This window comes from Sminthopsis crassicaudata, chromosome 2, assembly GCF_048593235.1.
Source record: "Sminthopsis crassicaudata isolate SCR6 chromosome 2, ASM4859323v1, whole genome shotgun sequence".
NCBI lineage: Eukaryota > Metazoa > Chordata > Mammalia > Dasyuromorphia > Dasyuridae > Sminthopsis > Sminthopsis crassicaudata.
In genome coordinates, this window is record NC_133618.1 from 402545514 (window position 1) to 402564209 (window position 18696).

General features: G+C 34.9%; 1 protein-coding gene across 4 annotated transcripts in view; it reads left to right on the plus strand.

The window, feature by feature from the left end:
• The window catches only part of GRIA1 (glutamate ionotropic receptor AMPA type subunit 1), a 335673-nt gene that overhangs the window by 163991 nt on the left and 152986 nt on the right, over nt 1–18696 (plus strand). For all 4 annotated transcript variants that reach the window (XM_074291865.1, XM_074291862.1, XM_074291864.1 and 1 more), the window contains exon 5: nt 4277–4330. In XM_074291865.1, coding sequence (XP_074147966.1) covers nt 4277–4330 — 54 coding nt within the window. The remainder of the gene's footprint in view (nt 1–4276; nt 4331–18696) is intronic.

Genomic DNA, 18696 nt, shown 5'->3' on the forward strand with positions numbered 1-18696 from the left:
AATATCCCTCCTGTCAAGATATTCAGCAAAAAATCCCTACCTGCCTGTCTTAGTTACCTCATCTTTAATAACAACTGCCCTACTTAGCTCAGGGGCTTTTGATGATGATCCTGTGATGCCCTGGAAATGAAAGTTTTACTAAGTATGAAGCCTGATACAAATACAAGATGTTATCCTAAGATATCAGCATTAGACAGCTCCTTAAAAGTCACCTAGTTAAAAGGACAAAATGCAACAGCAGATAGTGCTGAACTTAGAAATCTAGGGTCCCTACTTATAATAGTGTCATGTACATTGCAGTTATGTCCAGTTCTTTGTGACCCCATTTTGGTTCTTCTTAGCAAAGATTCTGGATGGGGTTTGCCATTTCTTTCTCCAACTCATTTTGTGGATGAGGAAACTGAGATAATGGGAGTACATAAGTCGCCAGTGTTGCATAGCTATAAATGTCTGAGACCAGATTTAAACTCATGAAGATGAGTCTTCCTGGCTCCAGATTCTATCCACTGCACTCCCTGAATACCCGTAGTGTTGTAGGCTTTGTGTTTCTTTTTTGTTTGTTTGTTTGTTTTTAATTTTTAATTGAAGGAAATGCTAATTTTTCCCATCTAAGGTCACAGTCCTTCTGAATCCTGTCCATGGACCACAACATAAAGTCTAAAGCTATAAGATAGAGAGTTGTTAGTTTGCCTTGGTAGAAAGAGTTTCTCTTTTTTTTTTGGTCACTGGCGCTTGTCACTGGTCATTGACAGTCCCTACAATTAATTAGATCCCCTCATAAACAAATACAGTCAAGCAAAGTAAATAAATTTGTTGGTCACATATAAAAATTAATTCCTCATTTTGTTAGAGTTCATCATCTTTTTGCCACTAGATATGGAAGCATGTTTCATCATCAGTCCTTTCAAGTTATGCTTGGAGATTTCATCAGAGTTTCTGATGTTTTTCAATATAATTTTTCTTTACATTATGGTGATTGTCTTGATTCTGCTTGTTTTGCTTTGCTTTATATCCCTTTAAAAGCTTTCCATGTTTCCTTGAATTCTTCATATTGTTCATTTTTGATGGAATAAAAATATTCCATTATGTTCATTTCCCACAAATTATTTAATCATTTCCTCATTTATGGGCACCCACTTTCCTCTCAGTTCTTGGTTACCTTCAAAATTCCTGTTATTAATACTTTTTTATACATAGAACTTTTTGTCTTTGATCTCTATGTAACATATACTTTCTATTGGTATCATTGACTCAAACAGTACATATCAATTAATCAAAAAATACTTATTTAGGAAATTAAGTGTATTGGGTATTATACTAATCCAATAATATACCACCTTTGTGTGTGACTGCTATAGAGTGAAGATGAAAGCCATAGGCATAAATAAGATCAATTGACATAGCAGTCATGGTGTTTGAAAAAACAATCAACAAGAATGTTAATGATGTCAAGGAATAGAATAGAGAGGAGCACTTTGATCCAGTTATTGTATTCAGTAAGAAGAGAGTCCTATATCCCAAGTAGATTAAAGAAAGAGGGAAAAGATCATTATGTACAAAAAGTTATAATAACATTTTTATGGTAGCAAAGAATTAGAAACTAAGGAGGAGAGTGTCCCTATTAATTGAAAAATGGCTGAACAAATTATAACACATAAATATAATTAAATACTATTATATCGTAAGAAATGGCAAAAGGGACAGTTTCAAAGGAACCTTGAAATAGTTTCATAAAATGAGGAATAGTTAAATGTACAGAACCAGGAATATAGAATAACCAGGAGTAAGTATAGAATAACAAGACTTTAAAAATATTTTTAATAAAGAACTCTGATCAGGGCAATGAACAACTAGGATTCCAGAGGATCCATGATGAAAAAAGCTACCCATCTCCTGACATAGAGGTAATAAATTCAAAGTAAAGAATGAGACATACATTTTGGACACGGCCAATGTGAGAATCTGTCTTGCTTGACTATGCATGCTTTTACAAAACTTTTGTTTTTTTTTTTTTTTCCATTGTGGAGGCAAGGGGAGAAAAAGAAAATAAAAGTTTGTTGGTTTTTTAAAAAATAATTAAATAAAAGAAAGAAGGAAAAATAACTTGCAATTTGATAAATGGCAGCAAAAGTATCTGCATTGTATGGTACAGTCTGTGAGGATGAACTATAAAGGTGACAAGTGATAATGGCAGAAGGATATCTGAAAATATTTACAGTGAACAAGGAGTATGCTGACTTTCTTTCTGACCAGCTTCATCAGTAAGGAAAGTATATTTAAAAGCCAGAAGAGATGTTAAAAGACATGTAGGGCAAACCCCTAATTTTATAGACATAGAAACTGAAAACCATGGAGGTTAAATGACTCGCCAAAGAATACTCAGGTAATATTTGTCAGAGATGAAATTTGAAACCAAGTTCACTGGGGACATAAAAAAGAAACAACTAATACTCAAAACAGTGGAAAAGGAAAAGGGCTCTTCAGGAAGAAATCAAATTTCTATGAGCATTTGAAGATGGAAAGATTATGACCTGATAATCTCTAGGGTAAAAGAGAGTTTATTAATAATAAAGCAATGGTTCCAGGAGATATGACAGAAATGGAGGGAAAAGAATGGAAAGGAATGTTGGAGAATTAAAATAGGCTGGGATGAAAATAAGAGCAAAGGTGATAAGGAGAAAGGAGCTTTTTTTTAAGCAGTGGGTGACTCATATTCACAGGGGTTAGGGTAACAGAAAATAATTGGCATGCCATAATACAGGAAAAGTACAAAGGATGGAGCTACATGTAGATTAAATTAACTGCAAACCCCAAATTGGAATGCTGGTGTGAAAATGTCTCTATCAATGGGTTCTCCTAGGTGGAGCCCCCTCGGTTGATTGGGCCAGGAGACAGAGGGTTTTTTTATAGTGAAGGAGGCTTCTAATCCTGGGCACCATATGCCAGAGATAGACGTCATTCTACACTTCTCTACCACAGTCCTTTTGGAAGATCAGGGCCTAAACAGTAGCAATGAACAGACAGGCCCCAAGATGATCTAACTCCTTCTCTCTTCAACTCTCAGTGTCATTTTGTTTTCTGTTTGTGCCTTTTCTCCTTAAGCCTTTAATTCTGAAGTGTTCTTCCTGCCAGCTGTATATGTTCAAAAGTTGCCTACCATTCAAGGCCAAATATAAGTGCCTCCTTCCCCAGGCAGCCTTTCCTGACTTATTTTTCCATCTTTCAGATTTGAAGTTACAAGCATAACTGAGCACGTTGTCAAGCATGGTGCTTCAGGAAAAAATAATAGAATGAAAGGTTCTTCCCAAATCTGAGATTCTGAGATTAAATATATGGATGGATGGATGAATGGATAGAGGGATGGATGGATGGAAGTTTGGATGGGTTGGTGGATGGGCAAATGAACCAAATAGTAATTGGAAAAAAAAGAAATAAGACAGACATGGTGTAGCATAGCTGTTATCCCTGCTTCTAAGGAAGCTATCTGGTGAACTGTTTGAGCTCAGGCAATCTGAGCTAGTTATGAACTCAATCAAGCATGTAGATTAAATCTAGCACCAGTGTAGTAAGCCCCAAGGAGTGCAGAGCTAGGAGTCTGCTTAAGTAGGTAAAATTGACTGATGTCAGAAATAATGCAGGCCATAGCATCCATGCTAATTAATAGAAGAATCAAATCTGTGAGTAGGGACTACACTTCCACCCTGGGTAAAATAGGGAAATTAAGAGAGAGAGAGACAGAGAGAGAGACAGAGACAGAGAGAGAGAGAGAGAGAGAGAGAGAGAGAGAGAGAGAGAGAGAGAGAGAGAGAGAGAGAGAGAGAGAGAGAGAGAGAGAGAGAGAGAGAAAGAGACAAAGAGCGACAGAAACAGAGAGAGGGAAAAAAGGAGAAAATAGGGAAGGGAAGAGAAAAAATAATAATGGAAGAAAAGAAAGCACCTAAGCCTAGTCTTGAAAGATAGGATTTGAATAGGTTTAGAAGACCCTAGAGATAGAAAAATGAATTAAGACACAGACCTTGCATTCCAGGATCTTATAAGAAACAAAAATAATGTGGTTAAAGTTAGCTGAAAATACAAGAGGCGGAAGGTCTGTTCTGGGTGCTAAAGAGGTAATATAGGCAATAAGTACTGCAGAGTTAAAAAAAATAGAATTCATATAAGACAAAGCTATTGTTGCCTGAAATGGTAGGAGGGATAACCTGTATTAAGTCACGATAACTGTCATACAAATATGCTGACTTTTTTCTGACCTGTTTCTGTTTTGTTACTATCACAGATCATAAAAATGGAAAAGAATGGCATCGGCTACCACTACATCCTGGCAAACCTGGTAAGTTGGACGCTTTTGGGTTATATGCCCCATAAGTGACTTGTCTTGTTTCTGTGTGTCTAAATGAATTGCAATTCTCTTCCTTTTCAGTACCAACTCTGATTGTGGTCCTAGTCTGTGGGCCCTTTAAACTAACAATAGCCCTTGAGAAGGATGTGACAAGCAACCTTACAAATGCTTCTTTTGTTTCCCAAATCTTTCTCAAAAAGAGTGAACTGGGGGTATTAATTAACCATCTCAGTTTGAGACTCCAATCCTGGACCAGATCATCTTCTCTTCTCCTTCCATATTACTTCATTTGATGATCTCATCAGCTTCTATAGATTTAATTACAATCTCTATGCTGATGATTCTCAATCTACTTACCTCAGACTCTCTGCTGACCTCCCATCTACCTGCCTTTCAGAGATCTTCAATTGGATGTCAAGTAGACATCTTAAAGTTGAAATGTCCAAAACAGAATTCCTTATGTTTCCCCCTAGACTCTCTCCCCTCCTACTTTCTCTATTGGACAACACCATCCCCTCAGTCCCTTAGGTTCACAAGCTAGAAGTCATCTTGGACTCTTCACTATCTTTCATCCCCTATATCCAAACTGTTGCTTAGTACTGTCAGCTTCATCTATGAAACATCTCTCAAATATGTCTCTTTCACCTTGGATACTTCACTCTAGTGCAGGCTCACATCACCCCATACTTGGACTATTGTAATAGCATGCTTGGTGGGTATACCTGCCTCCAGTTTCTTCCCACTCCAGTCCATCCTCCACTCAGCCAACAAAATCATTTTCCTAAAGTGCAGGTCTCCACATAAATTCCAATGACTTCCTATTTCATCCAGGTTCAAATATGAATATAATACATATAATTATTAATAATATAATAAATGTTATAAGATAAATATAAAATGTTCTAACTGGCATTCTAAGCCCTTTATAAACTAAACTTTGTAGCCTTCTTACACCTCATTCCCTGCGACCATACCATACTCTTTGATCCAGTGACATAGCCTTCTAGCTATTTCAAAACCAGGACACTTCATCTCTCACCTCAAGGCTTTATTCTAGTACTCCCTCAGACATGAAATGCTCACCTTCTTCCACTCTGAAAATTGACCTCCATGGTTTCCTTCAAGGCCCAACTAAAACCCCACTTTCTACAGGAAACCTTCCCTAACTCCTCTTAATTTCAATGCCTTTCCTATATTATTTTCTATTCATTCCACATAGCTTATTTTTATATGTGTGTTTATATGTCACAGACCCCCAATTAAGTTGTAAGCTCCCTGAAGTTAGGCACTATCTTTTGCCTTTTACACTTACTAGCCTCTTATTAATTGTTTATTGATTGATTAATAACCACAAACATATCAGGATAGATGAAATAATATAATATTTGTTAAAGTGCTTAGCTCTGTGCCTGATACATGCTGTATTGTTAAGTAAGGATTCAATAAGGGCTTTATTTATTGATTTGAATTGAAAAAGAAGTTGCTTGAACTAAGGGGATACCCATGCGAGGATGGCTGTGATAATAGAGAAAGGACAGGCAAACAAGGGTCAGATACAACAGAATCCCCAAGCCAGGAAGGTAGTGGTTGCTTAGGAAATTTCAGCCAATGGTCCGATGTCTTTGGGAAGTCAAGGTCTTTAGTAGGGTCTCAAACCAGGCCAATTTCTTACAAAAACAGCCCATTTTTCCACTGTGGTAACAAACCTTAGTGAGAACTGGATAGAAATCACTAATCAATTATCATCAGTAAGGAAACTAAAATCAATGGGCCATGAGGTGGAAAAGGCCACAGCTGTGGCTTATAGCCCCTGAGAAGAGCACTGATATCTCTCCCATACCAGCGTTGCCTGAAGTTAGCACATAAAATGAAGAAAATCAAGGTTTATTTGCTGGTTCCCATTATATTTTTGTAGCAGAGATGATTTCCTTAGAGGAAAAAGAGAGTCAAGTGGAACTTTGTCAAGGTAGAGCAATGCGACTGATTTCTCTTCTTTGTCTTGGTTTACATTCCATGGATTATGTGTTATGTGTCCCTGGGAAAGTATTGTGTCCTGGACCATGTAACTAACAGAGCTTCTCAAGGCCTTGAGCACAGAGAACACAGGATTTAGCGACAATAAATAGACATCTCATTGTTTGGAAAGCCTGCATTTTTGACAGGATCATCTGAGGACTTTCCTTCTTGTGTCTCATGGTATGAAACCTTAGCAATTAGATGTCACAGAACTCTGAGAGCAGTTTCCTAAGGGGAACTGAACTATTCAATGCTATCTCATCAAGAGCATCTCAAACTTGAATGTGGATAGTGGGTTATAGCTAGTCAGCTCAAACCAGCTCCTGAGACACACTTAATATTTTTGAAGGGGGGGGGGGGCGGATTAAGCAATTGGGATTAAATGATTTGCCCAGATTCACACAGCAGTAAGTTTTAAATATCTGAGGCTGGCCCTAAATTCAGGTCTTCTTTATTCTGGCTAGCACTCTATACACTGCACATCTATTCACCCTGATAAATTTTCAACATGAGCATTTACACTTCAGAATTCAGCAAATGATACAAATAGGGCTTGATTTTTTGTTATTGTCTAAATTTAGGAAAATTTCCTAAATTTTAGAAGGAAAGTGGAAGAAAGACGAATAATGCTTATTTAAGTTAAAAATACATTTTTTATCTTTTCTGGAAACCCAATTGTTAAACATTTACCAGCATATCCCTGAGAGTTATGCAGCGGGTAGTACACCAGTGTGTGGAACGTAACACTATAAGCCTGTAAGCAACTTTACAGCATCTGTAACAAGAAATGAATAGGGAGGGCTAATGTTCATTAAGAATCAGCCCCTCACTCTGCAGCAGCACAATGAATATTGAAATTTAAAGGTTTAATCCCAGGAGAGAAAGGGGTAAAGGCTTTCTTAGTATATAGAAGTAGCTGGTGTTATCATGTCTTTTTTTTTATTAAAGCTTTTTATTTTTAAAACATCATTTTTTTTTTTTTTATTAAAGCTTTTTATTTTTAAAACATATGCATGGACAATTTTTCAACATTGACCCTTGTTTTCCAATTTTTTCTCCCCTTTCTCCCATTCCCTCCCCAAGACAGCAAGCAATCCAATATATTTTAAACATGGTGAAAAAACCATGTTAAATACACTATATACTTATAAATTTACACAATTATCTTGCTGCACAAGAAATATCAAATCAAAAAGGAAAAAATGAGAAAGAAAATAAAATGCAAGGAAACAAGAAAAGTGAAAATGCTATGTTGTGATCCACACTCAGTTCCCACAGTCCTCTCTCTGGGTTAACTTTCTTCATCACAAGATCGTTGGAACTGGCCTAGAGTTATCTCATTGTTGAAAAAAAGCACATCCATCATAATTGATCATCATATAATCTTCTTCTTGTCATGTACAATGATCTCCTGGTTCTGCTCATTTCATTTTGCATCAGTTCATGTGAGTCTCTTCAGGCCTCTCTGAAATCATTCTGCTCATTGTTTTTTATAGAACAATAATATTTCATAACATTCATAGCCATAACTTATTCAGCTATTCTCCAATTGATAAGCATCCACTCAGTTTCCATTTTCTTGCCACTACAAAAAAAGGCTGCCACAAACATTTTTACCTCCTTTAAAATCTCTTTGGCATATAAGTCCAGTAGAGACACTGTTGAATCAAAGGGTATGCATATTTTTTGAAGAATTTGTTTATTTATTGATTTTACTAGGCATTGCATAATGACAGAACTCTTCCATTGGGAATGAGAGAATTCTGCTTAAACACAAAAGGGAAATCCCCCAAATCTCTAGTGTGGCAAGTTGGGTCAGGGACCTAATGGAGAAAGTACATTCCTCTTATATCAGTTTCTTCCCAGAATCTTCTCCCTTCTGCAACATGAAGTAAAGTTGGGAGTATTCTATTTTCTCTCCTAAAGATTGTAGATCCTGAAGAGCTCTTCTTCCCAATCTTGCCAACTCTACGCCAACCCTCATGCAGGTGCAGGGCATTAATTTTCTTTCTTTCTTTTTTTTATTTCTTTTTTTTTCTTTTAGCTTTTTATTTATAAGACATATGCAAGGGTAATTTTTTAGCATTGATCCTTGCAAAACCTTCTGTTCCAACTTTTCCTCTCCTTCCCCCCACCCCCTCTCCTAGATGTCAGGTAGACCCATACATTTTAAATATGTTAAAGTATATGTTAAATACATGTATACATATTTATACAGTTATCTTGCTGCACAAGAAAAATCAGATTTAGAAATAAGATAAAAATAACCTGAGAAGAAAACAAAAATTCAAGTGGACAATAACAGAAGGAATAGAAATGCTATGTTGTGGTCTACATTCATTTCCCATGGTTCTTTTGCTCGGTGAAGTTGGTTCTCTTCATTACTGAACAATTGGAACTAATTTGGTTCATCTCATTGTTGAAGAGAGCCACGTCCATCAGAAGGGTATACACGTTTTGATAGCCCTTTGGATATAGTTTCAAATTGCTCTCCAGAATGGTTGGATCCATTCACAATTTCACCAACAATGTATCATAGTCCCAGTATTCCCACAGCCCCTCTAACATTTGTCATTATATTTTCCTGTCATCTTAACCAATCTAACAGGTGTGTAGTGGTACCTCAGAGATGCCTTAATTTGCATTTCTCTGATCAATAGTGATTTGGAACACTCATATTTGTGAAAATAGTTTCAATTTCGTCATCTGAAAATCGTCTGTTCATATCCTTTGACTATTTATCAACTGGAGAATGGCTTGAATTCTTATAAATTTGATTAAATTCTCTATATATTTTAGAAACGAGGCCTTTATCAGAACTTTTGAATGTAAAAATGTTTTCCCAGTTTGTATGTATGTATGTATATATATATATATAGATAGATATAGATATAGATATAGATATAGATATAGATATAGATATATATAGATATAGATATATATAGATATATATATAGCTTCCCTTCCAAGCTTGTTTTCATTAGTTTTGTTTGTACAAAACCTTTTTATCTTAACATAATCAAAATTATCTATTTTGTGTTCAATATTGAACTCTACTTCTTTGGCTGCAAATTTCTTCTTTCTCCACAAGCACTATAGAAATGTCAGCTCTTACTGATGTTATTGAGAATGTTTGGATTTTAAATAACTGGGACCTCCTGGGAATTACACATCTTACATCAAGGAAATAAATCCCTAATGATAGAATTTTAACCTGAATAACAGGTCTATCAAAGTGAAACTTTAGGATTAGAGATCTCCTGAAATCAAATCTCAAAGGTGCCCATCTAATTTCCTCCCTGTAGCATCCTGGGGATGTATCTCACACAGCACTAAACTATGATCACTAAACAGTTTTCTAAAAGCTACTGAATAGAGGTTGGGGTTCACATTCCACTATGTGGGCCACTACTGCCTCAGAGTTTTTCTTGTTACCAAGGTAGTTCATTCTGTCTCTATTTAATACTGCAATTGTTTTTCTCCTCACAACTATTCTTGAAACTTCGAACTAATGGGATGTAAATTACAAATAGTATTTAAACACAGAATTCATATATGCTTAAATAGATTAGTTGATAATTAGGCTTCAAATGACTAATTAATTCAGTTTGAAGCATGATTACTGTTGTGTTTTCCCTTTTAAAAAAAATAATATAATTTATAAATTGCAAAGAAAAAAATGTAGACCACATAATTATCCTAGTGTTATATGTTACAGACCTCATTCCTCGGAGTATTTATTATTGAGTTGTAGTGAGAGAGTTCTGCCTTAGGGATATGTGGAAAAGATTTATTTTCAAAGTTGGGAAAGGAGAGAAATTACCGAATTATCATTACCTACTTTATACCATAATCTCTAAGTGACAGCCTCAAAATCTTGAACAAGAACCTACTTACAGGAACACAATCTGGTGACAAACAATGTTCTAACTGATGGAGTTTTAGAGCATAAATTGATATGGTTGTCAAGGACCTTAGGACACAGAATTTCAGAATTGAAGGGATTTTAAAATGTAGAATTCTGTAATTAGGAGAAAACTTATAACATTGATTGTTAGAAATGAGAGGAATCACAGAGTCTATTTATTTCAATCCCTACCAGAAGTTAAAAAAAAAATCATTTATGGCGTCATCAAGTGATCTTCCAACTTTTATTTAAATGTTTCCAAAGACAAGGAACTCATTACCATTCAAAGCAATCCATTCCACTAGAGAGTTTATGTCTATAAAGTTCTTTCTTATTATGAACATATATATATATATATATATATATATATATATATATATATATATATACACATACATATATATATATATATATATATATATATATATCTTTTGCTTATTTTGGGGTGTGAGTCATTTGGGGTTAAATGACTTGCTCAGGGTCACACAGTAGGAAGTGTTTTGCACTCATATCTCCTGACTTCAAGGTCAATGCTTTATCCACTGTATCATCTAGCTGCCCCTAAAATTTCTCTCTCATTTTCTCTCTTCTACTCATTGAATCTGATTCTGTCCTCTGAGTAAATCCACAGAATGAATGTGATCATATACATGCATGTGTATGTGCCTACATACACACATACACACACACATACACACATACATCACAACCTATATATACCAATCTTCTCTTTTTCAGTTTAATTATCTTTTGAATGAATTAAGATTTACAGCAGGGAAGGAAACTTATTACCAGATTCAGAGGACTAAGAAGATTCCAAAAATTAAAACTCTTCTTGAGAAAAGACAAAGATTAGATATTGAGAAGGAAAAATCAGAAAGGGATCAACAAACCTGAGAGTATGTCCAAAGAGGAAATTCTAAATCAATATTTTTTATTGTTGAGTCACTGCAGTCATGCCCAACTCTTCATGACCCCATGTGGGGTTTTCTTGGCAAAGATACTGGAGTAGTTCGACATTTCCTTCTTCAGTTCATTTTATAGATGAAAAATTAAAGTAAACAGGATTAACTGGCTGATACCAGATTTGAACTTGGGAAAATGAGTCTTCTTGACTTCAAGCCTGGCATGCAATCTACTGTACAATGCAGGTGCTCCCTAGATCAGCAAGTCATTAGCAAATGTGGAACAAGTCAAGACCAATTGAACCTATAAGATTTTGCTATTGTTATTCCTTAAGGATGCTTGATCAGACTAAAGTCTAAAAGTAATGAAGAAAAAGCAAAAGATTTCATGAGTTTTTTTCCCCATTTTCTTCTTGGTTTGGAGATCAGGGGCTATCCAAGTTTTCTAATATTCATTATATTTCAATCAAAAAATAGAATAAAAATAAAAAATAGAATTTATTTGTCATGCCAAAATAAAGCCATGAACTTTTGATTTTTTTTAACACATGCAGTGGGATATATCCTCTCCTACATATCAAAGATAACCTACTCTATTCTCAGCTTCACTTCATTTTCAGTGCTACAAAGAAGATCATCAGTGGGGCCTAACATCTGAAGACCTGTGTTTGAATCTTGGTTCTATGACTTACCTGTTCTGTAATTTTAGGCAAGGCACTTAACCTCTCTGAGCTTAATTTTCTCCCCTACAAAATGTCAACAGCAATGCTTTCACATTACCAACTTTACAAGGTTGTTTTGACACAAATGCTTTTGAAAAAACTTAAGCCGTTATGAAAATGTGAGTTTATCATCAAATGTCAAAAAAAACAAAGAGTTCTGATTGAATTTTGCCACACAGATTGTCTATTCCATCTGTCTTGTGACACACTTTCAGATGATTTAAAACATTGATCATAAGATTTAGAACAAGAAGAAAAATAAAAGATCAAGAAATTTAACATCTTCATTTTACAAATGAGAAAAGTAAGACTTAAACAACTTATATAACTGAACCAAATCCACGTGAGAAACAACTAGCATTCAGTATTTGAAGACAAATCAGTACTTTTAGTCTTCTCATTCTTGTATGACATGACATTTCATTATCTAAGCAGCTAGGGGCAGCTAGATAGAGCAGTGTATAGTGTCAGTCTTAGGTTCCAAGACTCATATTCCTAAGTTCAAATCTGGTCTCAGACTCTTAATAGTTGTGTTACCATGGACAAGTCATTTAACTCTGTTTGCCTCAATTTCCTCATTTGTAAATGTGTTGGAAAAAAGAAATGGCAAACTACTTTGTTTTCTGCCAAGAAAAACCCAAATGAAGTCACAGAGTCAGTCACAGCTAAACACCATAATCACCCTAGTCAACCTTCCTCTGGTTTCACACCAGATTGCCATAGTCCTTCTTGAAATGTAATATCCAGAAGTCCAGGTGGTGTGCAAATGCAGGGAGGGTGTTAGGTAGGCTAATCACCTTCAGTCTAAAAATTCACATTTCTACAATATTTTACATGTTATAAAGTATATTCTTCACAACAACCTCATTAAGAAGATATATCATTACAGATCAAGAAATTGAAAAAGAAATTGTTAGTTACCCCAAATCCCATAATAAGAAATCAAGCATCAAAGCCAGGCCTCCTAATAACAGTGTGTGCTCTTTCCATCATATCACCCTCTATTACACCAAGCACTGCCTTTCGTACTGTGGCAAATACAAGGCAATTATAATCCATGGTCCCTTCTTTTGAGAATGTCATCATTTTGGTATGTTACCAAAGCATGTGTACATTAATTTTAATACAATTTTTATTTTTCTAAATACATACTATTTCATCAATTGGCTTCCATGCCTGATATGTGGCAAGCAATCTAAGAAAAAGAATATCAAGAATATAAAATCTTGTGGGGAAATCCAATAATTAAAATGAAGAAAACATGGTGGAAAACATTTGGGTGGGTAACAATGAAGTTAGAAATAATGACAAAGAGTAAATTAAAAACCATCTCTGTCCACTAGAAGGATATAGATGGTAAATTCCAGAAACTGGCATGACAGCATGAAATAGTATTGATTGTGAATTTCTGCTTTCTAGGCATCTCTTGCAGCTTTCTTTGATGCTAAATCATTAATGTAAATTCCATTTTTCAAAATGTACAGAAAACAAAAAGGGGAACTACTATTTAGGATAACAATGAAAAAATTGTATCCTAAAAAAAGTAATCACTCTGTGTAAATCTTATGATAGATAAGTTAAGAAAAATCAGTCATGTTCACACCAAATTTGAAGTAAACATATCTTAATAAAAAGTCAGGAAAAGAGTCAATTGAATTGAATTCTATGGCCTGAAATTTTGCACATGTCAGTTCAAGAAGTGTAAGAGAACCTCAAGAACAAAATTCTATCAGTGTAAACACAAATGATTCTGAAGAAGAAAAAGTGAGAGATGAATGTGGGTGCACTTCAAACTCACTGACCATCTCTCAGATTTTTAAGAAGTTATTTTCTTTTTCTGTTTCATAAATTCTGTTTTTAAGGAGTTATTTTTTTCTATTTCACAATCTCTTTTTCTGGGAGTTGCTTTCTTTTTTCATTTTATCAAATTTATCATTTAATGAGTTATATATTTTTCCCATTTCACTAAGTCTATTTTGTGTTGCATTTCCAAACCCTCTTGCAAAGTTTTCATTTCCTTTCTCCATTTTTCTTTTAGCTCTTTTTTAAGGTGCCTTTTAATTGCTTTTAGGAGAGCCTTGTGTGATAGGGACCAGCTTATATCACCTTTCAGGGCTTCATCTGGAGACAATCTGCCTTTAGTCTCCTCAGGGTTTGAAATTTGTTCTTCTCTTTCCCCATAAAAGCTGTCAATTGTTAGAGTCCTCTTTATTTTTTTTTACTCATTTTGTTAAGTTAAGGTCTGCCTTTAAGCGGGAGAGGTTTTCCAAGCCACCACAGCTGCACTGCTGATTTACTCCTGGTGCTGGGTGAGCATGGCCAGGTCCTCAGAGATTCTGGTGTTTTGGGGGTTTACTATTGATCTTTTGTATTTGTATTGGATGTTCTATAACTTCTCTGCTGATCTACTGGCTTGCAACCAAAGCAAAGTGGCCAACACTGCTGTAGATTCCTGTAGATTCCTCCCTGTGGAGATTCTCTGCTACTTGGAGTCAGCAATGCCCTGGGGCTCTGTGCTGTCTGTGCTGGTGTTTGTGGTCAGCTGTTTGTGTTAGGCTTCCTCTCTCCTGTTTCAGATTTTTCAATCTGAAAAAAAGATCTGGAGATCTTTGAAATTATCTTCTGCTGATAATTTATTGCATTCCCAATATTTGTGGGTTCTGCCAGTCCAGAGCTGATTTAGAGGCTGGATTTTGTAATTAGTGTGAGGGTTATAAAGAAGGTCAGAGAAAAACATGTGTCATCTCTGCCATCTTAGCTCTGTCCCTGGTTCATCTCAGATTTTTTAAAGACAGAAGATGTAGCCAAGAACATGTAATAGTATGAATAGAATGGTTTTATAAAAATATTTTCAGAAATGTTAATGCCTGGAATAAACAGAGGGAATGGAAAATCAGATTGAATCATGATATACCAGAAGAAAGTAATAGAATATCTAACTTCCCAAAAGCAGTTCAAGTTATTGGCCTAAACTAACTAGCTCATTCTATTGAACTAACCTTAGGAATCTTTTAGAAATCTTGAAGAGCAGGAGATGGCATGTGTTTCTATTTTTTTAAGGAAGGCAAAGGTAGATTCTTCAAATTTTAGGATTCACTTTGAATCCTGGAAAAATTCCTAAATGTCTTATGAAAGGAATGCTTTCTAAGTAGTTAGAAAGGAAAATAGTCATTACTATTATTCAAAAAAAGTTGATTCATTAAAAATAAAATGTCAGAAATTTTTCATTTCTTTTTTTGTTTTGATAGCTAATTTGAAAGATTAGAGGAATATTATAGACATTCCTCTATTATTTCTATTTGGGGCAACTAAATATTACAGTGGATAGAAGGTTGGGTCTGTGGTCAGAAAACTCTGAATTCAAAACCAACTGCAGATACTTCCTTGCTGTAGTTCTATTTGCAATGGTTTCCTCAACTGTGAAATGAAAATAATCATAATACATTATCTCCCAGAGTTGTAAGGATCAAATGAGATAATATTTGTAAAGAACTTAATATTTGTAAGTGCCTGGGTTCTTAATTAATGCTTATTTTTTTCTTTCTTGTAGACATATTCGATTTTAGCAAGCATTTAACAGTTTCTCATGCCCCTCCTATGAATGAGATAAAATTACATGAAATTGATAATTAGCAACTAATTGAAAAACCAGACCAGTGTATGCTAACTATTGAACTGATGCTAAGGGAAAGTCTCTTGTGGAGTGGCTCCTGAATCTGGATAATACAGTGCTTAAGAGTTTTGGGCTTAGAATCAGAAAGACATGAATTCAAATATTGCCACAAACTCTTACTAGTAATGAAACTCACTTAACCCACTCAGCCTCAGTTTTCTTATCTCACAAAGTGTTAGTATTAAAAGAGATAATACCTGCATAGTTTTTTGCAAACTTTAAAGCATCATAATAAATGCTGTCTTTCTATATTCATGTGCAATTGAACATTGTCTTCAGTGACTTCAAGGAAAGCAGAGATGTCATACTTGTCACATTTTTCAGACAATATGAATTTGGGAGAGATATCTAATACTTTTGTTAACAGAATTATGATCCAAAAAGTTCACAAGCTAGAGCAATAAAATGAAACTAGTAAGTTGAAACTTAATAAGAAAAACAAGGCCTGTCCCTTATATTTGGGATATATTCCCTTCTCTTTTTCACCTATTTTATTTGTATAACAACTAAAAAAGGTATATCTTTTCAAATCCAACTCAGATGTCACTTTTCCCCTGAAGCCTAGTGATCCTGATAATCTGTAACAATCTTTCCTTCTAAACTTTGCTTTGTAACTATGTGATAGATTTTTTCAGGTTTTTTTTATAATCATTTGTGTAAACTCTTTAAAGGACAGGAACTATTTATTTAAACCTTTATCCTTCTTACCTACTACCTACCCCATACCTCCAAGTATGTTTCCATTTCTCTTGCCCCTTTTTGGTTTCTCTGTACTCTAACCCTTTGTTCTCATAAGTGCCTCTTTTTCTGCTATAATATTCATCCTTCCTTCACTCTCCCTTTTCACGTGGTATCTATCTTCCCTGGCTCCTGGGTGATAGTCAGGACACATATCTCAAATTGTTATAACCTGAGAAGACACCACAAAAAGACTTTACAGAGCAGAAGGAATTCCTTTTAGAGGTGACAAGAATGCTCTCTTTGCTTTGCAAAGGATACAGAGATGGTTGCTCTCAAAGGAATCCAGATTTAAAAAGAGCATTACCTCAACCAGCTCAAACACTATATCAGGAAGGAAAGCATTTTATTTCTAGGTTTCTCTGCCACAAGAAGAGTATTCTTTCCCCAAATCCATTTTCCTTCCCTCACTACCACTACCACCCCAGCAGCATGCTGAGATTGATTCCATTCCAGTGCTATTAAGACCATTTCTCCTAGAATCACAAAATTGCAGAGATGGAGCAAATTTCAAAGGTCAAGTCCAACCTCCTGCCTAATACAGAAATCCTCTCTGCCACATCCCTAATGAATAGATTTATGGGATCTCCTTTTTTAAATAGATTTCTTTTACTTTGGAAATAACAAGTATTTATTTTCTCTTTCTTCCCCTCCTTTGAAAATAAAGAAAAACAGAATCCTTTTAACAAATATGTATAATAACAAATTCCAACATTAACTCTGTCCAAAAACAGTCTCATTCTGCATCTTGAATCTCTAACCTCTCTTGAAGTATATTAGGAACTGAAAATATTTTGATATAACTCAGCCCAATAACATAGGAATTTCTTATGTTGAGCTGAAAGCATTTTCCCTATAGCTTCTTCCCATTAATCCTATTTCTTCCTTCTGTGACCAAATAAAACAAAGCTAACTCCTGTCACTACAAGAGAATCAAGTAATAATAGTATAGTAAGTGACAGCTTATAAGAGGAAATCTGCTTCTTTGCAAATAATGAAAACCCTGTCAAAATCCAAACACTTTAGGCCATTTATGTAACTCCAACCTGACATTGTCAAAAAACATAAACTACTACCCAAATAGGAATTGCTATGATATAAGAGAAAGAGTACTTAGAGACCTAGATTTAAATATTGAATCTTCCCCTAATGTGCTATGTGACCTTAGACATCTTCCCTCTTTAGAGTTAAGTATCTCCAACCATAAAAGAGTTTAGAGGCAGCTAGAGGGTACAATGGATAAAACTCCAGCCTTGGAGTCAACAGGACCTGAACTCAAATTCAGCCTCAGACATTTGATAATTTCTAGCTGTGTGACCCTGGGCAAATCACCTAAACCCAGTTGCCTCAAAAAATATAAATAAAAATCAATTTAAAAAATTAAAAGAGTCTAGCAAAAGCAATGGTTTCTAAATCTGTATACCTCAATTTTTTAAAAAAGAAATTTCAATTAACTTTATATTTCAAGGTATAATAACCTTTAAATGATGATCATCAGTTCTCTGCTTTGAACATGGCCTTCTTGGCCATTCTAGTTGTGCACGAATTACAATTTCAAAGGCCACATCAGCCTTGGAGAGTTTACTCAGAGACTACCCTACCACCACCACCAAACAAAGCAAACAGGAAGAGTCTCATTGGGATACACTTTGGTAATGGAGGTTTATGACTATCTTAATATAGCTCTAGGTAGCCTGTGATAAGAATAATATAACTCTCTCTTTTTTTAATCTTTTTTCATGAGATAGTGCAGCATAATGACAATAGCATTGGACTTAGAAATGAGGAAAGCATGGTTTAAGTCTTGGCTGAAACATTTACTACTTCTGTGATCTTGGCCAAGCTTTTAGCTGCTCTGAGCATCTGTTTCTTCATTTGTATATTTGATTTATAAACTTCATAGGAACATAGTAAGAAAAAGACTCTGAAAATTTAAATATGAGTTTATTTCAAAAGATACTATGAATGTTAACTTTCACTGGTATATATTCTACACTTTCTCATCCATTAGAAATTTTGTCTGTGTCATCCCATAAATTCTCTGTAAAACAGCTACCCAAAACACTGAAAACCTTCTGGGTATAGAGATGTTTGCTCCATCTGTTATCACTCACTCTAGGTATATAATGTGCTCACCCCTTTTTTAATGGATATAAATAAATAGATATAGATATATTGCCATAATATTGTTTTTTATTTTGCTTCCCATGAACAGTTTATTATTACCTATCAATATCAAGCCCTTCATTACCCTTTGATTCATCTAGAATTTTAATTCTAATATTGATTCACAATAATGCCACTGGAAAAAATTTCACATTAAAATGCACTTTTGTAATAGGTCTCATTCAATTCAGTTGATGTCTATTGAATGCTTCCATCGAGGAACTATGTGA